Consider the following 15,840-nt stretch of genomic DNA (forward strand, 5'->3'; position numbering starts at 1 on the left):
CCAGTTATTAAAAAATTATTGAGCAGTTATTAAAATTAACTCACATAAACTCAAAATTGAATTGTGTTTTAAAAAGTGAACACTCAAAACTCATCACTTCCTATGTATTTGACTACATATTACCATTATCTATGTTTTGAGATTATTTACTTCCATTTTTTTTCTGTAATGGTATGCTATTCACATTTTTTTTAAATTTTATTTTATTGTTTAAAGTATTATAGATAGTAGTACATATGTTTACTTTTTTCCCACCCCATTGATCTTTGTTCTCAACTACCATTCATTGATGTCACATTGGTAGCTTGAACTTGACCATGGAAAGAGTATTTACACCACAGACATTAGCAAATCAATTACCAATCAGGGCTTGGTTTATTGTTTTCTTGATTGTCTAGACTTAAGAAAATAGTGGAGAAATATTAAAAATGAAGATTAAATTTAAAAGTATGTCGAGTTGGTAGCTGGTACATGGTGAATAGCATCAAAAATTGAGGAAAGAGCCCTGGCAGGTGTGGCTCAGTGGTGTACTATCAGCCCATACACTGAAGAGTCAAGGGTTCAATTTAAATTAGATAATAACCTTAGAATGGTAAATGTAATTTGCATGGTAACCACAAAGAAAATAGCTATAGACTATACACAAAAGGAAGTTATAAATTAAATGAAACATTTTACTTAAAAAATCCCCTTCCCTGGCCAGTGTGCTCAGATGTTAGAGCATCCATGCACACACTGAAAGGTCGTAGGTTTGATTCCTGGTCAAGCGCACATACCTGGATTGCAGATTCAATCTCTGGACCCAGTTGGGGTGGGCGATCAGGCAGGCAGGTGAGTAATTAGGGGCAATCAGGCAGGCAGAGGCAGTTAGGGGCATCAGGCAGGCAGGCAGAGGGGGTTAGGGGCAATTAGTCAGGCAGGCAGAGTAGTTAGGGGTGATCAGTCAGGCAGGCGAGTGGTTAGGGGTGATTAGGCAGGCAGGCAGGCGAGCAGTTAGGAGCCAGTGGTCTCAGATTGCGAGAGGGGTGTCTGACTGCTGGTTTAGGCCTGGATCGGGCCTAAACCGGCAGTCGGACATCCCCCGAGGGGTCCTGGATTGTGAGAGGGTGCAGGCTGGTCTGAGGGACTCCACTCCACCATGCATGAATTTCGTGCACTGGGCCTCTAGTCCTATATAATAAAAGGCTAATATGCAAATTGCCTCTACGGGTGGGAGTTCAACCAACCAGGAGTTAGATGTGTGCTGACCACCAGGGGGCAGCGTGGAACATGGCTGGCAGCAGCGCTGGCAGCAGGCGGCAGTGGAGGTGCTGCCAGCCCTGATGGGCCCTGACAAGAGTGGGATTATGGCGGGATGGTGGAGCAGGTGAGTGGGCAGCGCCAGGCCAAGGTAGGTGCGAAGGGAGGCCAGCAGCGGCGGCAGGCAGCCAGGGGAAGGGAGAACCTGGCTGGCAGCCAGCAGCCGCTAGGGACCCTACTCATGTACTAATTTCATGCACTGGGCCTCTAGTATCTTAATGAAACTGGAAAAACAGAAAAGTATTGATTCTTTGGTTGTATGTAACATTATAAAATAATTGAATATATTTGTTTGCAAAGTACAACTTATGTACAAAATAATATATAGACCTTGTATTTAAAAAAGGGGGGGAAGCCCAGCTGGTGTGGCTCAGTGGTTGAGCATCATCCTATGAACCAGGAGGTCACAGTTCTATTCCCAGTTAGGGCACATGCCCAGGTTGCAGGCTTGATCCCCAGTGGAGGGTGTGCAAGAGGCAGCCAGTCAATGATTCTTTCTCATCATTGATGTTTCTCTCTTTCTCCCTCTCTCTTCCTCTCTGTAATCAGTAAAATTATATATATGTGTGTGTGTATGTGTATATATATATATATATATATAGAAAAGAATTAAAAAAGTACTACAGCATCAACTCCTGCTGGAGAGTTTCCAATCGTCAGCCTGACCTACAGATTTTGGACTTTCCAGCCAAATGTCACATGAACCAAATCCTTGAAATAAATATATAGATAAATATACTTGAAATGATATAACTTGCCCAGGAAATCTTTTCCATGTGGATTAGGTTAGAATACAGTTTCCTATGCCTACTCCAGTGATACCATTTATCACATTAGGTTCTAATTGCCTCCTTCCTTCATGCCTCAAATACTTATTATTATTATTTTTTTGTTTCTTTTGTTAATCCTCACCTGAGGATATTTTTTTCCATTGCTTTTCAGAGTAAGTGGAAGGGTGGGAGAGGGAGAGAGAGGGAGAGAAACACAGATGTGAGAGAAACACATCAACTGGTTACCTTCTGCACACACCCTGACAAGGTGAGGAGCGAACTCGCAACTTAGTTACATGCCCTTGACAGGGAATTGAGCCCCCAACCCTTTGGTATTCAGGCCGAAACTCTAACCACTAAGCACACTGGCTAGGGCTACCTCCAATGTCTATTGAGCACCTACTACACTTGACACCATGTTAAGTGTCAAAATAGAGGGGAAAATGGATGCAGTCTCTGTGTGAATGGCACCTTCAATCTAAGGAGAGTAGACATTAATCAACTAATCACACTAATCAATACATAAACTAAAACTGAAATGGGAATCTAAAAGAAAGGTACAGCCACTCTTTGAAGTCAAATAAGAACAAATATAACATAGACTCCAGAGGGGTGTTATCTGGGAAAATCTAGAGATGAGTAAGAGATAATTGAACATAGAGAATAGGGGAGACCAGACCAATGGATAGGCATTGTGGCTGGAAGAACATGCAGACTCTGAGAGACTAAAAGCATGCTAATGTGACTGGAGTTCAGATTGGCAAGGAGAGCATGGTGAGAAATAAGTCTAGAACAATAGTCAGATGCCACATCATACTTTGTTGACTCTATTAAGGATTTTGTACAGGACTTGGCCATTGTTGCTTACCTTTAAGTACACAGGAATCCACTCATACAATCTTCCTAGATCTATAGATGAGCCAAGCTCTCCAGGAAGTCTCTAGAGTACCCTGCTTTATAGAAACAATTAATTTAATCATTGTCCTGGCAAGCCTGAGTAGGAAAGATGATGCCCAGATTTATAGTGCTTGGCTTGGTGCCCCAACAGTGACAAGGGCAAGACATTTGTTAGCTCTACCAATCAGTTATATGAAGCAGCTGAATAGCCAGAAAAGTTTCAAGTGCAAAAATATCTGAGGATCCATAATTAAAGAGTCTTCTTCCCTATCCCCGATACATTATTGAGAATGAATGGATAATTGTCTAGGACGGAGCCAGCTAGGGAGATGGCTCATACAAAACCAAATCCAGCTAGGGACTTCATAGTAAAGAAGATGTAATTTGCTTTAAAACACCAACAATTAATGCCCAGTCCTTGATTTAGAGGTGTTTCTTAGTCACAGTCAATTCTCCCTGCAAGAGCCTTCCAAAGAATCAATATATTGAGAACAAAGTAAAGCCGGAGATAAGAGAAAATGAATTCTGCTCACTATTGCAAGACTTTTCTAACAATGATTCCGAAGATAGAATGGACTATCTAAGGAGATAGTGATATCAACATTTCAAAAATAAGCTAGAAGGCCACTTGGGAGATGATATAGAGACTTTCAAACATGAGGATTGGCCTATGTAGCCTTAACAATTTCCTCTCACCATGAGGATCTTAGAGGCAAAAAGAATGATGTGAAATTAGCCATAAGATGGAAAATTGAAAACACAGAGAGGGACAGAGGCTGCTGTTTAAAAAGCACCCCACAATGAGGAAGAAGAACAGAACTTAATTTTGTTTGGAATGGAAGCAGCTTATGCCATTGCACCTAATCTGATCTGGGCTTGGGAACCAGGAGAAAGAGATAAAAATGTATCCTTCCTGGGAACTGTGGCTTCCAACTTGAACTCAGGCTGCACATTTAGCCAACTGCACTGAATGTGCATTCCAGATTTGGGGGTTGAGGAAGAGTAATCATAGTTTGGACAGATATTAGTTAACTATTACTGTGTAGCAAATTATCTCAAAATTTAGAAGCTCAGAAGAACAAATGTTAGGGTAAGCTCTCTGGGAGAAGCTCCACTGAGTGCTTCAGGCTCAGGTTCTCTCTTGAGATTGCAGTCCAGGTCTCAGCTAGGTCTATAGTCATATCGAGGCTCAACTGAAGCTGGAAAATTCCATTTTAAGCTCACATGTTTTGTTGTTGCCAGGCCTCCATTCTTCACTGGCTTTTGGACAGAGACTTCTATTCCTTGACACATGGACCCTCCGTAGTCTGCTTGACGGGCTTAACAACATGGCATCTGGCTTCCCACAGAGGAAGTGATGCAAGAGGGAGAGAAATGTGAATGAGTGAATGAAATAGAGCTCCAAAAGGAGGCAGGACTATTTCTAGAATATAAAATACCTACAACTGAATAAGACAAGTTGCCCAATAATAAATGGGTAAAGTATTTGAGCAGAAATTATACAAAAGAAAAGCCAATGGCCAATAAATAGGAGAAGATGCTCAATTATCATGAATCAATAGGGAAATTGCCGGGAGCCAGTCCATCCTTGCTGTTTCAAGGGACCTGGCATATATGGCATACTGTTCTTAATATGTTTGCTCACCTTCTTGGCACTATGTGTTTTAACCAAGGTCTCTGAGAAAGGTTGTTTCCCCAGGTAGGGATTTTCCCCTGAAGTTAGGGAGGGAATAAAACCTCTTAACTAAGTGCCAGGCAGGTAATTAATCACTTTAACTACAAACAATCATGCTTAAGCTGCATAATCTTTACTCCCTGGAATGGAGATAAGAAACGCCCTAACCTTTGTAATAGAGATTGATAGGATTGAATCAACTGGTATAAATACAGATGTAACAAGCCAGCAAGACACAGAACTTAGAAGACAGAACTTAGAAGACAGAACCTACACACAGAACCTAGAAGACAGAACTTAGAAGACAGAACCTACACACAGAACTTAGAAGACAGAACCTACACAGAACCAACAGACAGAAGAACTTCTCTGGAGAGAACATGGCAAAAGATCCTGGACTGAACCTGACTACAGAAATTGGCAAGAGAACCTGACTAGAACCTGGTGACTGAACCTGGCTGGAGAACCTGGACAGAACCTGGCTGAAGAACCTAGCGAGGGAACATGGCTACAGAACCTGGCTGGAGAACCTGGAGAACCTAGCAAGAGAACATGGACACAGAACCTGGCTGGAGATCCTAAGCAGAACCTCTCTGGAGATCCAGACCAGAACTTGGCTGGAGATCCTGGCTGGAGATCCTGGCTAGGCTGCTGATCAACTGAACACTGTCTCCGTGTCCTTCCTTCTTCGCCGACTCCGTCTACACCTTTGGGAACCCCTGGACCTGCTGGGGTTGGACCCCAGCAGGAAATAAAAACTAAAATCCAGCCCTAACCGGTTTGGTTCAGTGGATAGAGCGTCGGCCTGCGGACTGAAGGGTCCTGGGTTTGATCCCGGTCAAGGGCATGTACCTTGATTGAGGGCTCATCCCCAGTGTGGGCGGGGGTGAGGGGGGGCGTGGGGGTGTGTGTGCAGGAGGCAGCTGATCGACGTTTCTCTCTCATTGATGTTTCTAACTCTCCATTCCTCTCCCTTCCTCTCTGTAAAAAAATCAATAAAATACATTTTTATAAAAATTAAAATCCACATGAGCCCAGCTGGGTGGCTCTGGATGAATGCTGACCCATAAACCAAGAGGTCACTGAATGGCTTTCCCATCAGGCACATGCCCAGGGCGACAGGCTCGATCGCCAGTAGGGGCCGTGCAGGAGGCAACAATCGATGATGTTTCTCATCCATGTTTCTATCTCTCTCCCTCTCTCTCTAAAATCAATAAAAACATATTTAAAAAAACAACAACACCCACATGAAATACTGTTACAGAGTCACAAGAACGGCTAAAATTTAAAAGACTGAAAATACCAAACATTGGCAAGGATGTGTGAAACAAGTTGAATGATCAAAATACACTTCTGCTGTAGTGTAAAGTTGCAAAGCTATTTAAAAAATAGTCTAGTAATATATACATTTACCATACCATTTCTTCTGTTTAAGAATAATGTCTTCAGCTTTTTATAGAAAGATTTATACATGAATGTTCATAAGAGTATCATTCATAGTAGTTGGCTCTGGAAATAGTGTGCATATGTCCATCCAACAAATTGTGCATAAAATGGAATACTATTTAACCCTCCTTCTCCCAAAATAATTATATACTGATGCATGAAGCAATATAAGTAAATCTCACAGTCACTATGTCAGGTGAAACAGGGTAGTGCATACCATCCACCTCTCTATCTTCAGTAAAATGAATCCACAGTAATAGAAATCAGGTCAATGGTTGTGTGGAGTAGGAGTTTGGGTGATAAGTCAATAACAAGGAACATCCTGGAATGAAGGAAATATTCCATACATTTTTTTTTTTTTTGGTGGTGATGGTTACATGGATTCTGTAATATACATTTGGTAAAACTCATGGAAATGTAATTTAAAAAACATAGTTTTCTATTAGTAATATATACCTTATGAAAGTTGATTTTAAAAAAATAAGAAGAGTCCAAAATATGTAAACTAAAAGTTTTTAGAAATGTGAGGGATAATTTATAGAAACAAAATAATACTTGGAAACTTTATTGCCCTCTATGCAGGCAAAAATACTGCTAGTATATATACTATAAATAACATAATTATCCTGGCCAGTGTTGCTAATAGTTAGAACATCGGCCCATACACCGAAGGGTCTCAGCTTGGATTCCTGGTCAAGGGTACATACCTCGATTGCAGAGTCAATCCCTAGCCCTGGTCGAAGCATGTGAGGGAGACAACCAATTAATACCTCTCTCTCCAGTCTCTCTAAAAATCAATGAAAAAAATAACCTGGGGTGAGGATTAGCAATAAATAAATAAATAAATCACATAATCTTTTTTATTACATATATACATAGATATTTAGGTAGGTAGATACAGACATATAATTTTATACCTCAGGGAATTGTTTTTTTCTGCTATCTTCTAATCACTTGGGAAAGGATCATATAATAAACCTAATAGAAAATCTCAACAAATTTCTCAAGTTAAAAATTATACAGATCATGTTATTAAACCTCAATACAAAAACCTAGAATTGAGTAACTGAAATATAAATTTAAAAGCTATTTTAAATTAAAAAATACTATTTTATATAACTTGAGTCAAAGTGGAAATCAAAACAAACATTATTGACAATTTTTAATATAAGATCTTTACATCTCATGACATGTTATATGGTTAAAGATTAACTCAGAGATAAAATCATAAATATACTGTATATATTTAGTGGTAAATTCTGTGAATAAAAATAAAGCTGTGCCCTGGCCGGTTTGGCTCAGTGGATAGAGCGTCGGCCTGCGGACTCAAGGGTCCCAGGTTCGATTCCAGTCAAGGGCATGTACCTTGGTTGCGGGCACATCCCCAGTGGGGATTGTGCAGGAAGCGGCTGATCGATATTTCTCTCTCATCGATGTTTCTAACTCTCTATTCCTCTCCCTTCCTCTCTGTAAAAAAATCAATAAAATATGTTTTTTTAAAAAATTAAAAAATAAAGCTGAATAGGGTGGATAGAGCATGATGAGAGAAGGAATCATTTTGTATATAGTGGCCAGGGAAGTCTTCTCTGAGAAGGTGACATTTCAGCAGAGTTCTGAAGGAAAGTAGGAAGGCAATCATACAGACTTTGAGGGGACAGCATTCTAGGTGCATGCGTGCGCGCATGTATGCGCACACACACACGTACGTGTAAAGACCCTGAGGAAGCCAGGAGTAGAGCAAGCAATGGGATAATTGGCAGGAAGGTAGACCAGAGGAATGGTATTGGGTCAGATCAGGTAGTTCCTCTTAGGCTATCATAAGGACTTTAACTTTTATTCTGAGTCAATAGAAAGCCCGTGGAAGGTTTTAAGCAAAGGATAGACACAATGTGACTTGTGTTTCAAAAGGATCGCTCCAAAATTGTCTATATAGCAAAAAGGATAGAAACAGGGTGATCAATTGGAAGGTTGGTGTAATAGTCCTGGTAAAACATGTCAAAGAGGCCCTGGCTAATGTGGCTCAGTTGGTTAGGCATCATCCAGTGCACTAAAAGGTTGCCAGTTTGATTTCCAGCCGACTGATGTTTCTCTCAATATAAAAGTATATTCTTATTGATTTTCAGAGAGAGAGGAAGGGAGAAGGAGAAGGATAGAAACATCAATGATAATTATCACTGATCAGTTGCCTTCTGCACGCCCCCTACTGGGGATCGAGCTTGCAACCTGAGCATATGTCCTGACCAGGAACTGAACCCTTGACCTCCTGGTTCATGGGTCAATGCTTACCCACTGAGCTACACAAGCCAGGCAATAATACTTTTTAAAAAACATGATTTTAAAAAACAAGGTTTGGATCAGGATGATATCAGTGGAGATAGGGAAGATGAGGTTAAATATAAATAACCAAGAAAAAAGAGAATGCAATTTGATTTAATAATTCAACTCAGAAATCTCAAAAGAGACCAGCTAAACAAACTTTTCAAAAATCATATGAGTGAAAGGAATTAAGTGGGCAGAAAAAAAACATTACAAACTAGAAAGATAATGGAATTAAAAAATAAATATTAAAGTTTATTCTTTGAAAAGTCCAATAAAATAGAAAATTCTAATAAAATGGGTAATGAAGCCGAAACCGGTTTGGCTCAGTGGATGGAGCGTCGGCCTGCGGACTGAGGGGTCCCTGGTTTGATTCTGGTCAAGGGCATGTGCCTGGGTTGCGGGCACATCCCCAGTGGGAGATGTGCAGGAGGCGGCTGATCGATGTTTCTCTCCCATCGATGTTTCTATATCTCTCCCTTCCTCTCTGTAAAAAATCAATAAAATACATTTAAAAAAAATGGGTAATGAAAAGGAAAAGGGAAAAAATATATCACATCCAGAATAAAAAAATATAACCTCAAATATGAATATTGTAAATTATAATGAAAAAGTTTAATTTGCTATTAAAAAATTAAAGTTAGCAAGTGTCCCAAAAATATATACATGTAAGTCAAAAATAGATAATAGAATCAATAAATTATACCCATAAAGAATAATGTATTCAGTAATTTAAAACTATTAGATTTAATAAATGAATTCAGTAAAGTTGCAGAATATAAAATTAATATACAGATATCTGTCACATTTCTTTTTTTAAAATATATTTTTAATGATTTCAGAGAGGAGGGGAGAGGGAGAGAGAGATAGAAACATCAATGATGAGAGAGAATCATTGATTGGCTGCCTACTGGGGATCGAGCCCACAACCCGGACATGTGCCCTCGACTGGAATCAAACCTGGGACCCTTCAGTCCACAGGCCAATGCTTTATCCACTGAGCATGTTCTTTTCAGGGCAGAATCACAAAGAGTTTTGTCTCTCCATGTTGGTCTCTGAATGCCTTATGTATTCCTTCTTCTCTTCTTAGAAACTTACTTTGGTTTTGAAGGTTCAAATTAATCATACTTCTCTCAGTCTAGTCCTAGTGGGACTTCAATACAGTATGAGCTCTATTATTGGAGAAGATGCCTTTGACCCAAGACTAAAGTGGTCTTTCTCCCCTCCTGATTTGAACTTACCGTCCTAGTCATAGATACCACTCCTAGAGAGCACCTGCCAGTCTGCTAGGTTTACTGCAGGGGAAGAAGAAAAGCTAGTCATATTAGTCCAGTGGAGAAGAAGTGAAGGGTGAGAAGAGTGATCAAAGTGAGGAAATAGTGCTTGTGGAGGCCTTGAGGCAAGAAGCAGAGTCACTAGTAACTAGTAGCCATCATAGAAGTCTTCAGGCTTAGAGGAAGTCACTATCCAGGTGAAGTCATTGCTGAAGATGAAAGCCAGCAGTTTAGCCTGAAGAAAATAAGATCAAGAGGGAACCTGAGAGTTGACCATAAACATAAAAAAGGACTGAACTCGATTCAGTAAATATTTATTGAGTGCTCCCTCGTGCTAGGCACACTGCTCTGTGTGTAGGGGGTTCCGCAATAAACAAAATAGCCATCTCCTGGTCCATGTGGAACTTATATTGTTTATAGGATGGGGTAGAAACAATAAGCTAAATAATTAAAAATATATACTAGTACTACTAGAGGCTCAGTGCATGAATTCGTGCACCTTGAAAGGAACTGTGGGCCACGAGGCTGTGGTGGGCAGAGGGGCAGGTCTCAGCCCATCCTCCGCGCCCCCACCCGGCCCCTCCCACCATGGCCCCCCGGTTCCCTGTCTGCCAGCAGCCCCGCTCCCGCTGCCGCCCACGTGCTGACAGCGCCGGTCCATGTGCTGACAGCACCGGCCCTGCTTGCACCTGCTGATGGCATGGAGTAATTGGGACTGGCACTGGGCGCCAGCAGCAGGTGTAAGTGGCGGCTGCTGGCCCCGATCGCACCTCAGGAGCAGGAGGAGGTGGAGAAGCCCTGAGGGGTGATCGGGGCCAGCAGCCACTACTCACACCTGCTGACGGCACCAAGCGATTGGGGCCAGTGCTGGGTGCCGATAGCAGGTGCAAGTGGCAGCTCTGGTGCCAGCAGCGGGTGCAAGCAGGGCCGGCGCTTGCATCAACTGCGAGCCTTGGGCAGGACCACGGCGTGTGGGAGCAAAGAATTTTCAGTAACCACCAGAGGCTTGCCCTGATGACAGCGATCAGTGCCCCACCTTGGTCTGGCGCCCCCACTCACCTGTTCCACCATCCCGCTGTGGCCGACGCCTGCCATGTTCCGTGCTCTGCCACCTGCTGCCAACACCTGCCATGTTCTGCACGCACCCCCTAGTGGTCAGCGCATGTCATAGCGACCGATTGTTCATTTGTTCTGCCTTTTGGTCTATTTGCATATTAGGGTTTTTATATATATAGATGATAGAAGGTAATAAGTGGTAAAGAGAAATAAAGCAAGAAGAAGAGGATTGGGGTGTGTTGGCAGGGTAGGGTACAATATCAGAAAGGAGGGCCAGGGTGTTTGATATATGAGTAAAGATCTGAAGGAGGCGGGGCCAAGGGTAGGAGCATTCTGCAGAGGTACAGAACCAGCAAGTGCAAACACTTGAGGGGATTGGTGCTGGGGGATGAGGGATGAGGAATAGTAAGAAGGCCAGTGTGTGGGAGAAGTAGGAGATGAGGCCAGGCAGGTAATGGGGCAAGTGGTGAGAGGAGAGAGCGGGCAGATCAGCTGGGACCTTGTGAGCCATTGCAATGCTCTAGGTATTTACTCTGTGAGATGCAGTACTTTGTGTATAAGGGAGACATGGTCACATCTACCTTTTAGTCAAAAGTTGGGCTACAGTGTGGACTACAGACTGAATGGGAGCAAGGTTCATCATTCTATGTGAACCTGAGGAAGTAGCTAGAGTCAATGGATGGAAAGGGCTGATTTCTCTAAGTCAGTGGTCGGCAAATTGGCCCCTTGAGTGTGGCTTGTCCACAAAATACCATGTGCGGGTGCACACGTACAGTGCGATTGAAACTTCATGGCCTATGCCACGGGGCCAAAGAGCTGCATGTGGCTCGCGAGCCGTGGTGGTTTGTCGACACTGCTCTAAGTAAATGACCCCAATTAACTGACTACCCATCAGTGATACTGGCCCAGAGTTATACTCAGCAGTGTGTCTGTCACCAGCAGTCCCAGCAGATGCCAGGGATGTTGACACTGGGAAGTTTCTACTTAGGTAAGGCATTATACCCTATGATATCTCAGATTCCTTCTAATGAGGAGTGTCTGAGTTCATAGGATGCGTCACCTCAGTTCCCCCAGTTTAGAATATAGCTCCGTGATTGTAAGGGCTTTGTTCTGTTAATTGCTCTATTCCTGGTGCTTTGAATAGTGTCAGGAATATAGCAGATACTCAATCAGTATTTGTTAAATGTATGAGTGTCTCAGTTAAACTTACTGCAGGACCTTAGCAATGTACTTTTCTTCTCTGCACTGGTGGCCTCTAATGGCCTCTCTAGGTCTGCCAGGCTGCGATCCCTTTTCTAACTCCAAGACATTGTTTCTAAAAGGCTTTGCAGGCTATGGGGCATTTGGGAAGGGGCGTTCCTATGGGGTGGGGTGGGGAGGCAGGGCTGGGTAAGGGCAAACCTGATTTAAGGAGAAGTGAAGAGATATGTCCTTTGGAGCTGGGGGCCAGGGCACTCTGAAAATCAATGTGAATTGTCTCTTTGAGATGCAAAGGGATATTTTACTAAAACCTGAGGGTACAGGATTCTGAGGACCCATCCCAAGCATGTTGCCTTTGTCTCCTTTGAGTCAGCTTTGTCAACAGATTGTTCACAGTCCCTGAGGCTCTCTGGGGGCGGATGGGGGGTGGGGGCAGCATAAATAGCAGGAGGGACGCCTTTTCCTTTTAAGTATTTTTTTATGAAGTTCACAAATGACAAGAGTTCTTTAAAGAAAAAGTTTCATTGAGGCTCAGCATTACTGTGTGTCCCCAGACACCCAGGGTGCAGTGATTTCATGTTCCCCCGAGTTTTGGCAGAATTGCCAACATCAACATGTTGGCTGACTGTGCCCAGATTTGTTACCAGATAAGCCAATGATATATCTTGTCATATTTATTGAATATAGAATCCTTTATAATGAGCTAATATGGTAATTAAACCGGATGGCAGAAAGACCTTCCAGAACGACCTCCCTTCCCCCTCCCCCTCCTCCTCCCCTTCCCCCTCTCACTCCCCTTCCTCCCCTCCCCCTCCCCTCCCCCTCCCCTTCCCCCTCCCCCTCTCTCCACCTCCCTTTCCCCCTCCCCACTCCTCCCCCTCCTCCTCCTCTCCTCCTCCCCTTCCTCTCTCCCTCCCCTCCCCTTCCCCCTCCCCTTCCCCCTCCCCTTCCCCTCCACCTCTCTCCACCACCCTTTCCCCCTCCCCACCCCTCCCCCTCCCTCTCCTCTCCTCCTCCCCTTTCCCCCTCCCCTTCCCCTCCACCTCTCTCCACCTCCCTTTCCCCCTCTCCACCCCTCCCCCTCCCCCTCCTCTCCTCCTCCCCTTTCCCCCTCCCCTTCCCCTCCACCTCTCCTTCCCCTTCCCCCTCCACCTCCCTTTCCTCCTCCCCTTCCTCTCTCCCTCCCCTCCCCTACCCCTCCCTTTCCCCTTTCCCTTCCCTTCCACCTCCCTTTCCTCCTCCCCTTCCCCTCCCCTTCCCCCTCCCCCTCCCCCTCCTCCATTTCCTCTCCCTCTTCCTCTAGTAAAATATAAAAGACACCAGGTAATTTGCAATATCTTTATTATGCAGTTAAATTTAATTTATTTTGAATAAGACAGAGTCTTTTCAATGTTAAGTAGCATGCACATGTGTGTTTATCATTTATTTCTCCAATTGTTTTTATGATAAACTTAAAGAAGTGGGTAGGGTTCAGCTTCCATCATCTAGGAGGAAAAAAAAAAAACCACAAAAGTTAGAATTTAGTTACTTATTAATTGTGAGGTTATTAACATCTATTATTTCCTGGCAGATGATTTAAGTGTCATAGGGAAACACTGGAACAAAACAAAACAAAACAACAAAAAGCAGAAATAAACCCCAAATTTACAGGTTTCATCTGTGGGGACTCTCTGTCCTTCTCCAGATACTTTCCCTTGTTGATTTTTCACTCACATGGGCCCAAGGAGGTTAGAGTGTGGACTGCACCCCTGCAATATCCAGTCACCCACCCTCCCATCTAACAGTACAAGAATAGTCACCTTCTTCCTGGGGTCCCTTCCTTTGGGCCTTAGCCCTGGGAGAACATGGTAGCGGGCAGCACCTTGGCCTGGGCAGCACTTCCAGACTTGCTCAAGAGCACAGCAAGCTTATTGGTCAGGCAGGTGCCGGTGTTGCAGGATCTCTTCTGGGAAGTGAAGCTGATTTATATGATGGAGAAAAACAGAAGACCTGTCAGTAAGAGGCTTGTGGGGGCAAAGCCTTCCCATGGGGCAATCATTACTGTTCTGAAAGGTACCAGTGAACCTTAAGTGTTGCTCTTACTGAACACAGTTATCGCAGCAGATAATCATTGGCCATTTGGGAAAATGCCGTGATAACTCCCCATGGAGAGTTTATAACACTGATTTCTGGAGGTGTTTGCCTTCTCCTTAGCACAGCTGTTCTTGCTGGGCAGCTGTGGAGCCGTACCTGGAATCCAGGGCAGCCTGCTCCTTCTCACTGGCCATCTTCTTCATAAACTCCTTCACCAGTATAGTCAGAAGGAGGTCCTCTTCCTCCTCACTGAGTGAGATGTCCTCCAAGGCAGACCTGAGGAGAAATAGCATGCCCAATACAACAAAATCATTCTATGAGACTGAATGAATTCTATGAAATTTATAATAAAGAATATCAGATATCATTACAATGAAGAATATCAGATATTCTTTATATCAGAAAAAAATATACACTCCCCTTGGTGTGCCCCCCCACCCCCCTTTCAGCACACCACAATTCAGATCACAGAATTGTTTGATCCCAGGGGCACTGCCGGGGGGAGAGTGTGCTACTTTCAGGGCTGTCTTACCTGAGTGGTGCTGCCTGGATCATGCCCACCTGGTACAGGACCAAGAAGCCAAGAGCCAGGAAGGGTAAGAATTTTCCAAAGCCCATGATGCCTCTCTGCAAAGGAACAATCATGTCAGCATCTCCACCACTTTGAAGTTTTTTGAACCCACAGATCTGAGCTCACACTTAGGGCTGTGAGGGGAGGTTGAGGGAGAGTGTAGGTAGAAAGGAAATATCTGCAATTGAAATCTCTGAGAAACTGAAGATCACATTTTTCTGCTCAGCCGATCCACACTTTGGCAGAGTCCCCAAGCTTAACAGAGAGTTAAATTGGGACGCTGCAGGACCCAAACTGCCGTTGCGCCTATTTGCCACCCCTCACGCTGACCCAGGTTCCGAACCAATTTCCCTGGAACCACTAGGCATGACCAGAAAGTTTTTGCTGCATCCTGCTCTTCAGGAGTCCAACTCCAGCGTCAGAGATGAGACTAAGCACACTCCAACTGCAGCAACACAGCTAGACCAGAGCCGATCTGCACGGGAAGAGTGGAGCACAGAGTCCCTGGACGCAGCATTACCTGGATAAAGCAAAGACTAACAGAAATTGTGTGATAAAAAGACCCAGACAGAAGTGGAGAGAGACTTGGAGACTGGCAGGGACCAGGAGGTACAGTAATGGAGAGAGAGGGAAGGGGAGAGAGGAAGAGATAGAATCATACACCACAGCAGGAGTTTGGGGACTCACCTGGCAGCAGGTGGTGGCGGCGGCGGCAGGTGGCGGTAGCGGCAGTGGAGGTGTTCCGTGGAAGTGGCAGTGACACTCCAACTGGGAAGTCGCTCCGCTTTCTCCCAGCACCAGCAGCTCCTCTTATTCCCGCTCTGGGTCTGGGGAGGGGGAATCCAGGAGCACCGGGCAACCAATGAGGAGAAGGATCCGGTGCCTCAGACGGATTGTGTCACCCACTTGCGTCCAGAACCTGTAGCATCCATCAGGATCATCCCACTCATATTTGCATTGAGGTCACTGATGGAAAGAAGGGGGAGCGATGGGCACCAGAAAACACCCACGAACTGGGGGACAGTTTGACGTCATTGTAAATTTCACCTGTTCAGTTTCATCCGGTTTTGAATGTGCAGCCCACGCCATCCCGGCGGTGCAGTCTTGCACGGCAGAGTCCAGGATCACAGGGACGCCTGGCTCCCCCAAGTCTGACTTTCAAGCCTCATCCAAGTGAGGGTGAGAGGGTTAATTCGTTACAGGTTTGGTTCTGGGTCCCAGCAAGATGTTTAATCCCGGCAGCTGGAATCACCTGCAAGCAGG

At 44.2% G+C, this 15,840-nt stretch overlaps 1 protein-coding gene across 1 annotated transcript; it reads right to left on the bottom strand.

The window, feature by feature from the left end:
• Positions 1-13,257: 13,257 nt before the first annotated feature.
• On the bottom strand, positions 13,258-15,516 carry LOC308525635 (calcitonin gene-related peptide 1-like). Its single transcript, XM_081100400.1, has 5 exons — positions 15,265-15,516; positions 14,539-14,633; positions 14,163-14,282; positions 13,733-13,891; positions 13,258-13,417 (listed from the first exon to the last, which is right to left on the bottom strand). The coding sequence occupies exons 2-4, from the start codon at positions 14,622-14,624 to the stop codon at positions 13,762-13,764; spliced, it is 336 nt and encodes a 111-aa protein (XP_080956526.1). The 5' UTR covers positions 14,625-14,633; positions 15,265-15,516; the 3' UTR covers positions 13,258-13,417; positions 13,733-13,761.
• Positions 15,517-15,840: the final 324 nt, after the last annotated feature.

Source organism: Myotis nattereri (genome assembly GCF_964212035.1).
Source record: "Myotis nattereri genome assembly, chromosome: 9".
Classification (NCBI taxonomy): domain Eukaryota; kingdom Metazoa; phylum Chordata; class Mammalia; order Chiroptera; family Vespertilionidae; genus Myotis; species Myotis nattereri.